Source organism: Engystomops pustulosus, chromosome 9, assembly GCF_040894005.1.
Source record: "Engystomops pustulosus chromosome 9, aEngPut4.maternal, whole genome shotgun sequence".
NCBI classification, from domain to species: Eukaryota; Metazoa; Chordata; class Amphibia; order Anura; family Leptodactylidae; genus Engystomops; species Engystomops pustulosus.
The window spans coordinates 8,277,954-8,296,590 of record NC_092419.1 but is presented as its reverse complement, the minus strand read 5'-3'; the positions used below and the strand labels follow the sequence as shown (position 1 = coordinate 8,296,590).

The window sequence follows — 18,637 nt, the reverse complement described above, 5'->3', positions numbered from 1 at the left end:
GGCAGCATACGCGAACGATACACATTTAGCTAGTTTACGGAGCAGCAAAAATGCAGTCTCAAATGTACACTATAAATAGAGAAGAGCGAGCACTAAAATGCTCGAGTGCTCGTTATTCGAGACAAACTTTTCCTGATGCTCGAGTGCTCGACTCGAATAACGAGCCCCATTGAAGTCAATTTTCAAAGGGACCATGGTTCGGGAATAAAATGTGTTATTTAATTGAAAAAGAATGTCTTCTGATAAGTTATCAGATGTATGCAAACATCTGCAATCTATTCTTCACTGTTCCGCGCGTATATTATCTCCCGACAAGTTAGCAGATGTGAAGAACAGTGAAGAATAGAATAAAAACAGTGACCACAGGATCATTTAAGTGAAAAAAACAGTGAAAAACACAGTGAATAGAATAGATTGCAGATGTTCGGCACATCTGCTTACTTGTCGGAGATACGCTGTCCCGGGATCCGCTCCTCTTCTTCCACTTAAGTCTCCCCGATGTCTCCGTGCTGCTGTGCCCCCGATGTCTCTGTGCTGCTCCCCGTGTTCTTCAATGTGTTTTTCACACATATATATATATATATTGTTCTTCACATACTATTTTGTTCGCACCGTTTCGCGCGTATCTTCCGACCAAGTAAGCAGATGTGCCGAACATCTGTAATCTATTCTTCACTATGTTTTTCACTGTGTTCTTCACTTAAATGATCCTGTGTTCACTGTTTTTATTCAATTCTTCATTGTTCTTCACTGTGTTATTTTAATTAAATGCTCAATCTCGAGCAGGGGAAATACTCGTCCGAGCAACGAGCCGTTTCGAGTACCTCAATACTCGAACGAGCATCAAGCTCAGACGAGTATACTCGCTCATCTCTAACTATAAAATACTATGGCTATAAAATTCCTGAGTCTTAGATACTTAGAAAAGTAGCAATGAGCTATAGCAAACTTGGTACAAATCTCAGAGAACGCTAGAAGACCGTTATCCCAAATCTCCGCTCTATGCGTAATACCTGAAGCCACCCAGTTCTGAAGATCAATATCTGGGATAAAGTGCGAAATCCATCTACATGGCATGTCTTTTATTTTTAGAGAGAACACCAGAGAACTTGTCTTTACAAATAATGAATTTGGCGCAATTAGGGTCTATGTCAATGAGACTTTGCACTGTCCTATGTTCATTTGGTGCATTGGAAAGTCGTAAAGCAGCATTTGTACCACAACTGCCCCAAAACAACAACAAACATAGACAAAAACCCCCCAATGATAAATTAGCCCCAATGTTCATAATTACAATAGGGAATAACAATGAGCTGATTTCTTCTTGTGACTATCAATTTCCAGGACATGATAAATTGTAATTATTGAATGTTTATAAATATATCCTAATAAAGATTTATGGGACAGATCTGCTACGTTTTGTAAGTTCGTATAATTAAACGTATTTGTTTTTGAGGATAAATGAGTTTTGGACGCTTTTATTCTACTCTGTTTAAAATGTTCACAGAAACAAAAAATCAACAAAAATTGAGCGCACCATTGCCGGTATTTTCAAAGACATTTCACATATGCAATAGTTTCAGAAAGAACAAAGGAGGTAAATAAAGTTTCTTAGAAAAACAAACCTGAGTTAGTTTTTTTTTTTATCAAATCCCTTATCCTTTATCAAACGATTCTCGACGGCTCAACTGCTACATAATGTATGTCCTCGCTGTACATCCCCTGTGCAGGAGTCCTGTATATAGTTGTCAGTGCTGTGTGAGCGTCTCTCCTCCTCACAGAGCTGCTGCGGCGCCTCTAATACTCTGATACTACACATGTCTCTGCTTCCTCCTCCCACCCAGCCCACATCTTCACTCCCCTTCAGCACCATCCTCCCTCCCTCCTCACAATCAGCCTCTCTGTTATCCAGGCTGAGGGTGGCCGGGGGATCAGGGGGCCCCATACAGTGTTTCGATGAAACTAGGAAAAGTGAAATTCCGATCTGTAACTTTCCTCTCCTCTTGTTCTTTTTGTTCTTGTTTCTTTACCTTCAGCTCACACCAAGAGAATTAGGGAGGTCACAAAACATTACTCTGCTCTGGGTCCCCGAATGCCAAATCCTTCTCTTTTATATACGTTCTGTGTAAATAATCCCTTGACCCTTCATTGTGCCGCGTATTACGATCTGTAATATTGGGTTAATAGTTGGGTTGGACAGCGTGCAGCTCAGGATAACGGTTTTCCTGACTATTACAATTCATTACAAAATACAGATCGGGTCGTCAGATATTTGTCTCTACTGGGTAGATGCAACGATGAAGTGGTTTTCTTTCGTGTTGATTATTTTATTTATTGATTTTGCTTTTTACTTCTTTATTTTTTCCCTCATTTCTTTACTTCATGTGTTGGTTGAAAAAAAAATTCTGTGTGAATAAAGCTGAACAAAAAAAAAAAAAAAACCCTGTGCAATACAATTGTAACGCTGCTTGGACTGTAGACACACCCAGACTGTTTTCTAGGACGAGCAGAAACACACAGAAGCTGAATACAGACGGAGCTGTCGTCCCCGGGGCACGGGATGGCTCTCAACATTGCGGGGACGCTTCTCCTGGCCACTGGGGTCACCCTACTAATCTATCTCATTAAATGGTGGAACAGGGTGACGCAGAAGAACCTACCTCCAGGACCTACCCCTCTACCCGGTCTTGGGAATATCCTACAGATCAGCACCACTGAAATGCCACAATCCTTAGTTAAGGTATGTTCTTCTGTATCTACTTACCTGAGATGTTACTCTCATGATGGCAGTGGATACATAGTAAATGCAGTTGTAAATCTGTGGTTGAACTTGCGCAAATGTCTCGGAAACCTTCACTGTAATGAATGTATATTCCACAGAGCCGCTGTTTATCTACAATGACTATTTTACGACTCTCTGTGTTTGTTGCTCATGAGGTTACAAATAATCTACGTAATCCGCAACCTGTATTCTGCACAAAATTAAGAGCGTTGTTTACAATGAATTATATGGGGATCGCAATTCTAGAACCATCAGCTGGGATATGTTGTGGAACCAGTATTCATGTGGCTATAGCACCACCACAGGGGAAATCAAGTATTACATCATGGCTTTTAACGTAAGGTCCCCAAATGACCTGCTCCTAAAGCCTGTGACAATGTGGACACAGCGATTGTTACTACTTGGTTACTATCCAGAGTCATAGTTGCCCCACCCTCGGGGTCATGAGAAAGTCACAACCATACACATCTTCTGGCTCCAGCTTAGTTTAGCTTTCCAGTACTTACTGTAGTTGTTTACAATTCCACTCCGGATTCTTCCTGGTAAGATCTTCTTGATCCCTTTGGAAGGGATCCTGGTTTCTAAGAACATTGCTGCTTTTCTTACCCGTACCAAGCTCATGTAAAAATAGGCACGAACCAGGACTGAAGACTCAAACAGAATGTAACTTACATGTTTTCTGTATCTCTCTAGCTGAGTGAGAAGTATGGACCTGTCTACACCATCTACCTAGCAAACTTTCGGGCGACAGTCCTGATCGGGTACGATGCAATGAAGGAAGCCCTAGTGGACTATGGTGATGCATTTAATGAGAGGGTCGACACCGGACTCGGAGAGTTTGTTACTAAAGACTTTGGTGAGAGACTTAAACAAATTAATATAATAAAACATAATACATTTCGGCAATATCTATCATGTTTAAAAATATCTTACAATATGAGACGTAATTGGGACACTTACCTGAGCCTATCTGGCTCAAATATTTGGTGTTTATAGCAGTTTCTTCAAGTGATCTTAATCAAGTTTAACATTTACCCAATAGCCGTATGATTGCAAAGAGCCAGATAACCTAGACCCAGCAAGATCTGCAGAAAACAGGACTGTATGCCCCTTGACTTGCCCCTTGATACCAGCAGAACTTCCAGGTTTTAAAATTTCTTAGAAGTTTATTAAGCAAATGATGCACCTCTGATTTAAAGGGGTTGTCCGAGTTTTGAAAAAAAACTATATGTGGCCGGGAGCGGGCTGCTTAAAATAATAAAGATGTACTTACCTTCCGGTGCCCTCCGGTTTCCAGCGCTGCTGTCGCTCCGGTCCGGGCGCCATGTATACAAACATGGCCGCCGGAGCAGCGCTGCATTCAGCTTTCGGCCGGACCCGACAACCTTCCGGCCCACATTCACAATGCTGTATATAGGGATGGATAGGCGTACCCGGCCACATCTGCTGTGTGACTAGGCAGTTGCCAATTGGGAGGGGCTGGAAAGGAGTAGTCCCCCCCCACCCTTGGGAAACATGTGACCTTTTCAAATATATGAATAACTCCCCACACTCGGGATTGGCTGTAGAGCAGGGGGCATCGCTAAGCCAAGTGATCTGTGTTTTCATATATTTGAAAAGGTCACATGGAGGAGCTGTTCCACAAGGGTGGGGGGGACTGCTCCTTTCCTGCCTCTCCCATTTGGCAACTGCCTAGTCACACAGCACATGGTAATGAAAGGTACAATATAACAGATCTTTTTTTTCTGTAAAACCAATTTTTAATACAAAAACACTTTGGCAGAGTATGTACTATGCTCTGTGGGGACTGGGGTAATGCCAAAAATGTGTCTCCTGGTGACAGGTTCCCTTTAATACAGTACCATTAAGATACCAACTCTAACTACTATATCGGTGCCCACTATAGTCGGCAATGTGAATGTTGCGTGAACATGCAGGCAATGATTATTACGTGACCACATTGTGATATGTTCTATATATTAGTTCTTCTTTTTACATAACCCTTATTGTCAGAGAAACTTTTTGAATTCACAGGGGTCATTGCCAGCAATGGAGAAAGATGGAAAATCCTTCGTCGATTCTCTCTCACAACTCTGAGGAATTTCGGAATGGGAAAGAGAAGCATTGAGGAAAGAATCCAAGACGAAGCCCGATGTTTAGCTGAAAAATTAATGAAGGACAAAGGTGGGTGGAGGTCTCGGCTTTTATCTTATATTAAAGTAAATCAGCAAACATCTTCATCTTCTCTCTTTGGAGTACTGGTTTATTTTTGTTTGCCGGAAACAATTGTGGCCACGGTGCCATTCCCTCCTATTGGGCAGCTATTTTTAATTGACAGCATCGGTGTGAGCTGTGTTGATCTCATTTTCCAACTCTCTGGGGCTAATTTACTAAGGCTCCGCGGATTGCATTTCCGACGGACTTCCTGACATTTTCGGGATTTGCAACAAAAATCGGGGCGGGGTGTCGGACTATCCGCCTGATTCGGACTAAGTGCAGGATTTAAGATTCAAATTGTGTCGCATCCAATGCACTTACATGCACCGGGAAGAAGATGTTGAACTCCGGGGACCTGAACGGGGAAGCGACACATGCAGGATATCGGATGCACGATCCTAGTGAATCGCGTCATCGTGGATTATACACGGACAATGCACTTACCCGGAATTCCAAAATGCCAAAAATGTGTCTCCTGGTGACAGGTTCCCTTTAATACAGTACCTTTAAGATACCAGCTCTAACTACTATACCGGTGCCCACTATAGTCGGTAATGTAAATGGTGTGAGCTGTGTTGATCTCATACGGTCCACAAACAACGGCACGCAGCCGATTGTTTTTGGCCCGAAATGCACAGAGTTATGTGCACAAAGCCTTAGATCTTCCATTTGGAAATGGGGAAACTGGTTTGGTTTTTTTACCTTTCTCTAGATTTTTTTTTAAGATTATCACCTATAATTGAACACTGGATTCAGGATTCTTTAAAGCAAAAATATTACCTGTTGCGGGAACTAGATTATTGAGATAGGGATTTAGATTTATTCTGGTTGCCATATTTGGGGTTGGATTTTTTTTTTGGTCTCACTATGAGTCAATTAGTATTGTGATGTTTTTCCTTTGCTCTGGATTGGCAATGCAGTAATGCACTTCATAATCCATATTTACAGAATATCAGTATTGTTCATATATTAAGACCAATAACTGCCTACGTCTTTGTATCTCTAGATAATCCCATTGACCCAACAAATGTATTGCGACAAGCTGTTTCCAATGTCATCTGCTCCGTTGTGTTTGGTGAGAGATTTGACTATGAAGACCAAAAATTTTTGACTCTTTTGTCATATTTTCAGGATCTTCTACGACTGTTCAACACTCGTTCTGGACAGGTAGCTATCATAAAATACGCAAAATGTAGATGAGAACAATAGATAAACATGAATTTATAAAAATAAGGTATTTGTTACTTTGGTCAACCATTGCTCACGTGAATTAATTCACAAAATGGGGGGAATAAGACTGGTTTTTTGAAATACTATATGGCTGCTGCCTCTTAGTAGATCTGGATGCTATCCCAGCCAGGTCAGACCAGTTTAGACCAGGCCTGACCTGGAAAAGATTTCATCTATAGTTTACAGTGAGACTATAGTAAATACGATAGGCCCGAGGCATGATGGTGCAGAAAAGCTAACAAACAGTCAGAGATGGGCAAAACTGTCAGAGAAGGCATAGCAAATCTGTAATGGGGGTTATTTACTATTAGGAGGCTCCTTGAGATAGTTCTATGATTGCCTTTGGAGCTCTGCTGCCTGTCAGATTTATTAAAGTGGCTTTGGCCTTAAATCTCTCAGGAATTTCGGGGAATTGCAAAATAATTGCAAAAAGAGTAAAAAACTGAGCAGCACATACACCTGTAGGGGAGTGGATTTGAAATAAAATCCTAAATTTCTCTTTAGACAGTGTACTAGCAGTGGTTCTATGTTTCTGACACTATTTCTGAGTGGCGGGATAATGCCCTTGCAATCTTTTAGCACTAAAAAATAGCAAAAAGCCCCATTGCAATGTTTTTTGCCAGTTTCTTTACGCCAACAAGTCAAGAATATCCATAATATTGTGCCATGTGTCTAAAACTAATGCAGAACTCAGTGCTGACCACTGAGCTGCCCAAACATAATACTATGTGTATCCAATATGACAAGGAATCCGTGGATCAAAGTCTCATCCCAGGCATCTATCAGTGCTTCTGAAATTGCAATAATTTTTGCAGCTATGTCACATCCACGTCATGTGGATTTGGAGAGGCATGGCAACCACCGATGTGGGCTGACATGTGGTGTTCTATTTGTTTTTTTGTGCAAAACTATGCCACGTCTGACCTGGCAAAGTGTTGCCGGTGGTGCATATGCCTGACAGATGCATCAAGAGGCCGAAGCCTGACAGGGGGGACATGACCTCTATCATATGCCATCCCCCTATGTATTTCACTTGACACTTGACTACTAATAATAAAAGGTAACAAAACTTTAAAACCTTTGGAGCATTTTTTCATTTTAGAAAAAAAAAATTCAAGTGATAATAGTAAACTTTATAAATATACTTTATCACGGGCAAAGATTCTCTGTCTTGTTGTTTTACTCCTTTCTTCTCCTGCACTGAGCAGTGTTTCAGAACGTGTTCTCAAGTTCATAGACTGCAGATACATAAGGAAAGTTACAGATTAATCCTGCACACATCTAGGGAATATTTTTACAACAAAAAAGACCTAATTTACATGAATGTAGGAAACTTCACTAAAAGTGCTATTTCCATGCATAATGCTTGGTGCGCCAGATTCATTAAGAACCAGAAATCATGAATCTGGTGCTTCCCTGCACTGGCCAGAAAGAGTTCACCAGCTTTTTTTGGTGCACCTTTAACATATGGTGTGTGGCAGACTTTGCATGATAAATCTGGCGCACGGAACTTCCCCTAAATGTGTCGCATGGTGCCTAGTGCAGCTGCGCCACAAAACGGTCTCTTGCAACACATTTGTGGTGCAGACACTTCTTAAATACCTGTGCAAACAGTTTACACTAGAAAGAATGTGCAAAGTCCGCCAGAAAACTGGTGCAAAGCCCATAGGCCCCTTTCACACTTGCTTTTTTTCACGCATGTGTTCTGCACGTGTTTTTGATCTTGCACTGCACTCTGACCCATTGTAATCAATAGGTTTTTTCACACTTGCGTTTAAATCTCGGCATGCTCTACTTTTGCAAGTCACGCGCGTGAAGAACGCACCATACAAGTCTATGGATTTGCATCAAAAAACGCATCGCACTCTGAGACACAGGCAAGTCCAATGCAAGTGCAATGCGTTTTTCACAGATCAATTGTCATAGGAAAGATAGAGCTTAGCCCTGAGTCCCTTTCACGTGCGTTATTTGCGCTTGAAAAATGCATTCAAATTGCCAAAAAAAACGCACGTTAAAAACTGAGACACTAAACAAACTTTGACTGAAAACTGATTGAACTTTGATGAAAAATGTTATTTACTAAGGCCCCTTCCACACTTGCGTTGCAGGTCATGTCAGAGTCTGACCAGGGTGCGATCAGGGTTTGGTCAGTGAAAAACTACACTGACCAAACCCTGATCGCACCCTGATCAGGCTCTGACGTGATCTGAAACGCAAGTGTGGAAGGGGCCTTAGTAAATGTGTCCCATAGTTCTGCACAGGAGCTGTAGATGCAAAACAGAAGCAAAATTCTAAAAATGACTTATTTGTTTTACATGCATTATAGCAATATTAAAACATTTTTTGTAAAGATGAAAATATAACTGAAAACTAGTGATGGGCTATGGCCAAATACTGCGGTTCGGGTCTCCCGAACATGAGCCTCAGACGCTTGGGTTCTGCTCAACATCCTCCTTGCCAGTGGCATGCGTGCAGAGGATTGTCGCTCCCCGTGGTGAGTGACCTTAGCAAAATGGTGGAATTTAAAGAGTTAACACCCCCGATCAGTGCCAGATCACAGATGGTACTGGTGAGTAGAGATGAGCGAGTATACTCGTCGGAGTATACTGCTCGGTCAAATATTAGCATACTCGGACCGGCTCGTTGCTCGGACGAGTATCTCACCGGCTCGAGATCGAGCATTAAATTAATAAAAGACAGTGAAGAAGAGTGTTTACACACTACAGATGTTTGCAGATGTTTTGCTTGTTAGAACACATTGAAATAACACTATTCTTCACTTTAAATGCTCCGGTATTCACTGTTTTTATTCTATTCTTCACATTCCAGATGTTCGCGCACATCTCCTAACTTATCGGAAGACACGCGCGAACACCTGCAAAGTGAAGAATAGTGTTATTTCAATGTATTCTTACAAGTAAAACATCTGAATACATGTGTAATGTGTTATTATTTACTGTTCTTTCAATGTGTTCTTTCAGTGAAAAAATGCTCGAGTCTTCCATTGACTTCAATGGGGTTCGTTATTGGAGACGAGCACTCGAGCATCGGGAAAAGTTCGTATCGAATAACGAGCACCCGAGCATTTTAGTGCTCGCTCATCTCTACTGGTGAGGCATTGGGTCCGTTACTCAAAACAGAACAGAACCCAGAACTTCAACTGGCCTGCTCATCCCTCCTTAAAACCAGAGTAAAAAAGAATATTAATGTTTTTTTTTTCATTCCTTTTGTTCCAATCAGCTTTTATTCATGTTTCCCACTGTAATGTCGCGTCTTCCTGGGCCCCACCAGGGGATCTTCAAAATTATGAACAATCTGAAAGAATTTATTAAGGAGATGATGAACTCCCATCGAGTCTCCGTGGATAAGAACTGCCCCCGCGACTTCATCGATTGCTTCCTCATAAAGATGGACGAGGTGCGTAGATAATCTTCCATTTCTAGACCTTTGCACTTGTTTTCACGGCAATTATCCATCGTTTACTGCTGACACCATCTTTTATCTATCTAGAAAGAGAACATTTCTGTACAAAAAAATAAATATTGGGCATTAATCTTTTTTTATGGGTTTTTGCATTTTCATTTTTCACTTTCCTCCTTCCACAAGACATGTAAGATGAAGTTTTCATTGATATCATCTTGACAACTGTAACACCTTTTGATTACTTTGCTTAAAATTTTTTATCGGAGGGCACAAAAGTGGCATTTTGGAAATCTGAATCTTCTTTTTTCTATTAAGCGGTTCATGTCATGGGATAATAATTTTTATGGTTTGGTAGATTTTAAATTTTGACATGCAGAAATGTCTAATAAGATTAGGATATTTTTGAGTGTTATTTGTGCATTTTAGTGAAAAAGAGACAAATAAAATTTGTACTTTTTATAAAAAAAATTCGGAAAAACCGGCGCATTTAAAAAACAAAAAGTGTCGCGGAGCTTGCACTTACCTTCACCAGGAATAGGCCGGTGTACTTGAGTGCATTTCAGCGGACTTCAGCACCTGGTGGACGTCGAAGGAACTACCTTAGTGAATCCCGGCTGGACCCGAATCCACCGCAGAGAACGCGCCGCTGGATCGTGAATGGGCCGGGTAAGTAAATCTGCCCCAATGAGATGACTTTATCGGGAATGGTAAAGGCTTAAGATAAAATTCCAAATATAAGCAGAATCAGTGGACCGGGGTCTATAAAAGGATGCAGAGGGTAGAAGGTTGTCTTTAATTATTTTTGACAATCAACAAAAACAATTCAAATTTAATTTTAGGAAAAAAAGAATCCAGACACAGAATTTCATGAGACAAACTTAGTAGCGACAGTATTTGATCTATTCTTTGCGGGAACCGAGACGACAAGTCTGACCCTGAGATATGGATTTCTGATACTTTTGAAATATCCGGAAATACAAGGTAATTAACCAGTTACTTATTTGGAAATAAAACATTGCATTTCTCTTACGAAGGGTAGAAATGTAGCAGTCACACATTGACTACTTGTCATGAAGGGTCCCAAATGCATATCTCATATCAGGACAACAATAAAGGGTGATGGAAAAGTCCACTAGCTTTAAGTACAGCTTACCTTCCCATTGCATTAATCGTTAGACCAGGGCGAGCACATAAGGAGCAACAATGTTTCTGGTCAGTATGAGTCTAGTCTTCATTTTAACAGCTCTTCTCTTTGTAGTCTTTTTTTGTGAATTTGCAGTCCACTTAGAGTTGGTTGGAAGAGAATAATCTTTGGCTCCTCCTCCATAAATGAACCGCTATGTAATCTGACACCTCAGTGAGGTTACATAGAAAGTTCATGGTAGAAAGCAAGAACATATACATTAAAAAGTTTCTTGTATTCACTTATTTCATTAAGTTACTGACTAAATCAGGCACATATATGTCCCATAACATATGCTATACGCCACGTTTTTTGCCAAAAGCTCATATACGTTTATAATAAAATGCAGAATTTTGATCAAAAAATCTCATCTGTTTTTGATAAATTTCAGAGAAGCTCCACAAGGAGATTGACAATGTGATCGGCAAAGATCGATGTCCATCAATAGAAGACAGGAGTAAGATGCCCTATACCGACGCCGTGATCCACGAGATCCAGAGATTTGCAGATATCGTCCCTCTAGGAGTTGTTCATGGTGCAAGCAGAGACACAACCTTCCGAGGATATCACATTCCTAAGGTATATACTATACAATGGTCTTCACAAACTCCATGCTACATTTTCTCTTCACATCAACTTTTGACTTCTGATAAGAATTGCACCTCAGAGATACTCCTTTAGGTAAAGGTTAGAAGGTATGGTGGTCCTTTCTCCAACCTGGTTCAATTATTCCAAATATATTGTCAACTAGAAACAATGAATTTTTTACATGGTGTCCACCAGCTCCCACTTCATCTCTCAAGTCCAAGTAGTATTGTGTAGAACACAAGTTTTAGATGTGTACTGGGGGGCCTTTTGCACACAAGTTTTAATTTCCCCCACCATCAGCGCACCACAGCCATTGTCTAATAAGAGGCTCCAGCCTCTGTGAAGATACAAATTTGATCTCCGACAGCCCAGACCCATTTAGACCAGGTCTGACCTAGCAGAGATTTTAGCTACAGGCACCACCGGTTTTCTGTCAGAGACTATGGTAAGTCGGCCCCCACCTTCCGCTGCCTTCCACATGGAAAAAAAAAATAAAAAAGCAGCTTTGACAGGTATTTTACAGGGGTTTGCGCTGAGATTGTGTTGCACACGATCAGATTTCATGTGACAGAAATCGGGGGGCGGGCCGTCGGACGATCCAAATGATTCGGACTGAGTGCGGGATTTGAGATTCAAAATGTGTCGCAAGACAATGCTCTTACATGCACCAGGAAGAAGAAGGTGAACTCCTGTGACCTGAGCGGGGAAGCGACACATGCAGGATATCGGGAGCACAATCTTAGTGACTCCCCGCACAGCGCATTATACACGGACAATGCACTTACATGCACCATGAAGAAGAAGGTGAACTCCAGGGACCTGAGCGGGGAAGTGACACATGCAGGATATCGGGCGCACAATCTTAGTGACTCCCCGCACAGCGCATTATACACGGACAATGCACTTACATGCACCAGGAAGAAGAAGGTGAACTCCAGGGACCTGAGCGGGGAAGTGACACATGCAGGATATCGGGTGCAGGATCTTAGTGACTCCCCATACAGCACATTATACACAGACAATGCACTTACATGCACCAGGAAGAAGAAGGTGAACTCCAGGGACCTGAGCGGGGAAGTGACACATGCAGGATATCGGGTGCACGAGATCTTAGTGAATCGCGGCACAGCGCATTATCGTCGGACAATGCACTTTCTGTGAACTTCAAGGAACGGGTAAGTATATGTGCCCCGATATGTCTGCCCCACTCTTCTTATTCTATAAATTGTTATCTTTATGTAAATGAGCTTCTCAGTACATTGGATGGCAATGTGACTACTACTGATCCTCTACACAGTAATTGAGGACTCCTTAATGCAAAATGCAGGAGCAACAGCTGGTAAAGACCCGCCCACCAGTGCACTAAAAAGTTCATTTGCATAGAATTTTCTCTCAAAGGACATATGACTAGGAAACAGGATAGATATGCCTGGAAAGCTTATAATGTACCCTACATAATTCTTGTATTCCTTGAGAGGCTGGAGGTTCTTAGATTTACATTATCACGACTGGCATTTCTTCATCTACTTGATTTGTACTTGTATTTTTAGGGCACCATGGTGCTTACAGTCCTGACCTCTGTCCTTAAAGACCCTAAACATTTCAAGAACCCAGAAGAGTTTGATCCAGGACACTTTCTTGATGAGAATGGTGGCTTTAAGAAAAATGATGCCTTTATGGCCTTCTCCACCGGTAAGAGATGATTGTGCTTTGCCTCTTTATTCTTCAACTGAAGTTTATCTTCTTCACATTTTGCCTTGTCTTTAGGAAAAAACCTAATAATGTAAGTTCCATCAATGACATGGTTAACAGTTTTCTTATGTAGGTACTGTAATATCTGTGCCAGCACTGTCTCCTCTTTTTGCTCAAAATTGACTAACAGGACCGTAACTACAAAGGTAACAGTCATAGCAGCTGCTATGGGGCCCACAGTGTCAGGAAGCCCCGGCCTTTGGGGTATTGGGTGTGTATATGCTGTATGTGTGTGGTGTGTATATACTGTATGTCTGTATATTGTATTGTATGCATGTGTGTATGCTGTATGTGTGTATGTATGGTGTGTTATATCTGTGTGTGACTGCAACTGCAATATGTTTGAGCATACATATGTATATTTTTTAAGGGTGAAGGGAGGCCTCATTAAGAAGTCTGCTATGGGGCCCTGACTCTCCTAGTTATGCATCTGTTGACTAACCAGGAAGTTAAAATAGTTTTTTGTAATTGGACAACCTGTTTAAAGGTTTGTGCTAAGTTCTCTTTATCCATGTTGGTGCCCCCAGCAATAATGAGGGTGTCCCATTCTCACGAATAGATGAAGCTGTAGGCCAAACATGGATCGTGCTGCTCCTTTCAATAATATTGACTTTACAATTTATTCTTTACTCTTGTTTTATTTTCTCAGGTAAACGTGTATGTGCGGGAGAAGGCCTGGCCCGCATGGAGCTCTTCCTCTTCCTCACCACCATTCTGCAGAAGTTTACCTTGGAGCCGACCGTAGACAGGAAGACTTTGAGCATAAGACCCGAGCCCAAGACCAATGCATCAAGACCCCATACCTACCAGATGAAAGTCATCCCTCGTCTCTGAATTAAAATTAAAATGAACTAAATTTTTCTAAAAACTTACAAAATAACTATTTTTGCAATAAATAGCTTGAAAAAATACAAAATTTGTGAAATTATTTTTGTGGTTGTTTTGTTTGCGTCACTTTACATAATATTATATAGGTTGTTGCATTATGTAATTATTAAGTGTAAATAAATATATTATATCATACTTTTTGCATGTCATATTTCTTTTCTTCCTAATTTTAGGGTTGGATGTACATCCCTAGTTTTATTTGATTATATGTGCATTATTTTAGTAAAAATTTATTTACCCTCTCCTTACATCAATGTACATGGCCATAGAGAACCTTCAATGTACATGGCCATGGAGAACCTTCAATGTACATGACCATAGAGAACCTTCAATGTACATGACCATAGAGAATCTTCAATGTACATGACCATAGAGAACCTTCAATGTACATGGCCATAGAGAACCTTCAATGTACATGGCCATAGAGAACCTTCAATGTACATGACCATAGAGAACCTTCAATGTACATGGCCATAGAGAACCTTCAATGTACATGGCCATAGAGAACTTTCAATGTACATGGCCATAGAGAACCTTCAATGTACATGGCCATAGAGAACCTTCAATGTACATGACCATAGAGAACCTTCAATGTACATGGCCATAGAGAACCTTCAATGTACATGACCATAGAGAACCTTCAATGTACATGGCCATAGAGAACCTTCAATGTACATGGCCATAGAGAACCTTCAATGTACATGGCCATAGAGAACCTTCAATGTACATGGCCATAGAGAACCTTCAATGTACATGGTCATAGAGAACCTTCAATGTACATGGCCATAGAGAACCTTCAATGTACATGGCCATAGAGAACCTTCAATGTACATGGTCATAGAGAACCTTCAATGTACATGGTCATAGAGAACCTTCAATGTACATGGTCATAGAGAACCTTCAATGTACATGGTCATAGAGAACCTTCAATGTACTTGGTCATAGAGAACCTTCAATGTACATGGTCATAGAGAACCTTCAATGTACATGGCCATAGAGAACCTTCAATGTACATGACCATAGAGAATCTTCAATGTACATGGTCATAGAGAACCTTCAATGTACTTGGTCATAGAGAACCTTCAATGTACATGGCCATAGAGAACCTTCAATGTACATGACCATAGAGAATCTTCAATGTACATGGTCATAGAGAACCTTCAATGTACTTGGTCATAGAGAACCTTCAATGTACATGACCATAGAGAATCTTCAATGTACATGACCATAGAGAACCTTCAATGTACATGACCATAGAGAACCTTCAATGTACATGACCATAGAGAACCTTCAATGTACATGGCCATAGAGAACCTTCAATGTACATGGTCATAGAGAACCTTCAATGTACATGGCCATAGAGAACCTTCAATGTACATGGTCATAGAGAACCTTCAATGTATATGGTCATAGAGAACCTTCAATGTACATGACCATAGAGAACCTTCAATGTACATGGTCATAGAGAACCTTCAATGTACATGGCCATAGAGAACCTTCAATGTACATGGTCATAGAGAACCTTCAATGTACATGGCCATAGAGAACCTTCAATGTACATGGCCATAGAGAACCTTCAATGTACATGGCCAAAGAGAACCTTCAATGTACATGCCATAGAGAACCTTCAATGTACATGGCCATAGAGAACCTTCAATGTGCATGACCATAGAGAGCCTTCAATGTACATGACCATAGAGAACCTTCAATGTACATGGCCATAGAGAACCTTCAATGTACATGGTCATAGAGAACCTTCAATGTATATGGTCATAGAGAACCTTCAATGTACATGGCCATAGAGAACCTTCAATGTGCATGACCATAGAGAGCCTTCAATGTACATGACCATAGAGAACCTTCAATGTACATGACCATAGAGAACCTTCAATGTACATGACCATAGAGAACCTTCAATGTACATGGCAATAGAGAACCTTCAATGTACATGGCCATAGAGAACCTTCAATGTACATGGCCATAGAGAACCTTCAATGTACATGCCATAGAGAACCTTCAATGTACATGGCCAAAGAGAACCTTCAATGTACATGGCCATAGAGAACCTTCAATGTACATGCCATAGAGAACCTTCAATGTACATGCCATAGAGAACCTTCAATGTACATGGTCATAGAGAACCTTCAATGTACATGCCATAGAGAACCTTCAATGTACATGGTCATAGAGAACCTTCAATGTACATGGCCATAGAGAACCTTCAATGTACATGGCCAAAGAGAACCTTCAATGTACATGGTCATAGAGAACCTTCAATGTACATGGTCATAGAGAACCTTCAATGTACATGGCCATAGAGAACCTTCAATGTACATGGCCATAGAGAGCCTTTAATGTACATGGCCATAGAGAACCTTCAATGTACATGGTCATAGAGAACCTTCAATGTACATGGCCATAGAGAACCTTCAATGTACATGGCCATAGAGAACCTTCAATGTACATGGTCATAGAGAACCTTCAATGTACATGGTCATAGAGAACCTTCAACGTACATGGTCATAGAGAACCTTCAATGTACATGACCATAGAGAGCCTTCAATGTACATAGCCATAGAGAACCTTCAATGTACATGGCCATAGAGAACCTTCAATGTACATGGCCATAGAGAACCTTCAGTTAGTGATGGAATTTTCTGTGCCGTCTGGTTGGGCTCCTTTCTAAAGCTGGCCTCATAGGAGTCACAAGGCTGATATGGTGCCATTCCCACCACTGGCTACTGCTATGAAGTATTTCATGCTATATCAGCAGTGATGCATCATAGCTAGAGATGAGCGAACATGCTCGTCCGAGCTTGATGCTCGGTCGAGCATTAGGGTACTCGAAACTGCTCGTTACTCGGACGAATACTTCGCCCGCTCGAGAAAATGGCAGCTCCCGCCGTTTTGCTTTTTGGCGGCCAGAAACAGAGCCAATCACAAGCCAGGAGACTCTGCACTCCACCCAGCATGACGTGGTACCCTTACACGTCGATAGCAGTGGTTGGCTGGCCAGATCAGGTGACCCTGGGATAGACTAGCCGCTGGCCGCGCTGCTCGGATCATTCTGTCTCTGGATGCCGCTAGGGAGAGAGCTGCTGCTGCTCAGGGAAAGCGTTAGGGTGTTCTATTAGCTTACTGTTAGGCAGGAGTGATTCTCAAAGAACCCAACAGCCCTTCTTAGGGCTACAATAACGTTCTACTTTTTTTATTTTAATTTGCATCTTTTACCATTTTGTGAGGAATTAGCAGGGGGACTTGCTACCGTTGTGTTTAGCTCTTAGTGGCACACATATCCATAGCAAAGACCGAAGTGGGAAAATTCAGTAGGGGTTGGATTTCTATTAGGCAATAACTCAGTGTCATCTCATCTGGCATAGTACTGTGCTTCCTTTGATACTTGGCTAGAAAATAGCCATAGGAGAATACAAACAGCTTCTTGAAGCCTACAGTAGCGTTCTATATATTTGATTTCTGGTTGATCTGCTGGTGGCTGTAGTTTCTGCAGTGCATGTACTTGCCAATTCTGAGCAATTTGTAGTGAGACTTGCGACCGCTGTGTTCTGCGCTTAGTGGCGCACATATCCATAGCAAAGGCCGAAGTGGCAAAATTCAGTAGGGGTTGGATTTCTATTAGGCAATAACTCAGTGTCATCTCATCTGGCATAGTACTGTGCTTCCTTTGATACTTGGCTAGAAAATAGCCATAGGAGAATACAAACAGCTTCTTGAAGCCTACAGTAGCGTTCTATATATTTGATTTCTGGTTGATCTGCTGGTGGCTGTAGTTTCTGCAGTGCATGTACTTGCCAATTCTGAGCAATTTGTAGTGAGACTTGCGACCGCTGTGTTCTGCGCTTAGTGGCGCACATATCCATAGCAAAGGCCGAAGTGGCAAAATTCAGTAGGGGTTGGATTTCTATTAGCCAATAACTCAGTGTCATCTCATCTGGCATAGTACTGTGCTTCCTTTGATACTTGGCTAGAAAATAGCCATAGGAGAATACAAACAGCTTCTTGAAGCCTACAGTAGCGTTCTATATATTTGATTTCTGGTTGATCTGCTGGTGGCTGTAGTTTCTGCAGTGCATGTACTTGCCAATTCTGAGCAATTTGTAGTGAGACTTGCGACCGCTGTGTTCTGCGCTTAGTGGCGCACATATCCATAGCAAAGGCCAAAGTGGCAAAATTCAGTAGGGGTTGGATTTCTATTAGGCAATAACTCAGTGTCATCTCATCTGGCATAGTACTGTGCTTCCTTTGATACTTGGCTAGAAAATAGCCATAGGAGAATACAAACAGCTTCTTGAAGCCTACAGTAGCGTTCTATATATTTGATTTCTGGTTGATCTGCTGGTGGCTGTAGTTTCTGCAGTGCATGTACTTGCCAATTCTGAGCAATTTGTAGTGAGACTTGCGACCGCTGTGTTCTGCGCTTAGTGGCGCACATATCCATAGCAAAGGCCGAAGTGGCAAAATTCAGTAGGGGTTGGATTTCTATTAGCCAATAACTCAGTGTCATCTCATCTGGCATAGTAGTGTGCTTTGATACTTGGCTAGAAAATAGCCATAGC

General features: G+C 41.4%; 2 protein-coding genes across 2 annotated transcripts in view; both read left to right on the top strand.

Moving 5' to 3' along the window:
* LOC140077967 (cytochrome P450 2G1-like) overlaps positions 1-18,637 on the top strand; it is a 119,169-nt gene that overhangs the window by 60,200 nt on the left and 40,332 nt on the right. The window lies entirely within an intron of this gene.
* LOC140077981 (cytochrome P450 2C8-like) lies at positions 2,468-14,121 on the top strand. Its single transcript, XM_072125680.1, has 9 exons — positions 2,468-2,740; positions 3,476-3,638; positions 4,817-4,966; positions 6,006-6,166; positions 9,470-9,646; positions 10,492-10,633; positions 11,227-11,414; positions 12,974-13,115; positions 13,825-14,121. The coding sequence occupies exons 1-9, from the start codon at positions 2,561-2,563 to the stop codon at positions 14,007-14,009; spliced, it is 1,488 nt and encodes a 495-aa protein (XP_071981781.1). The 5' UTR covers positions 2,468-2,560; the 3' UTR covers positions 14,010-14,121.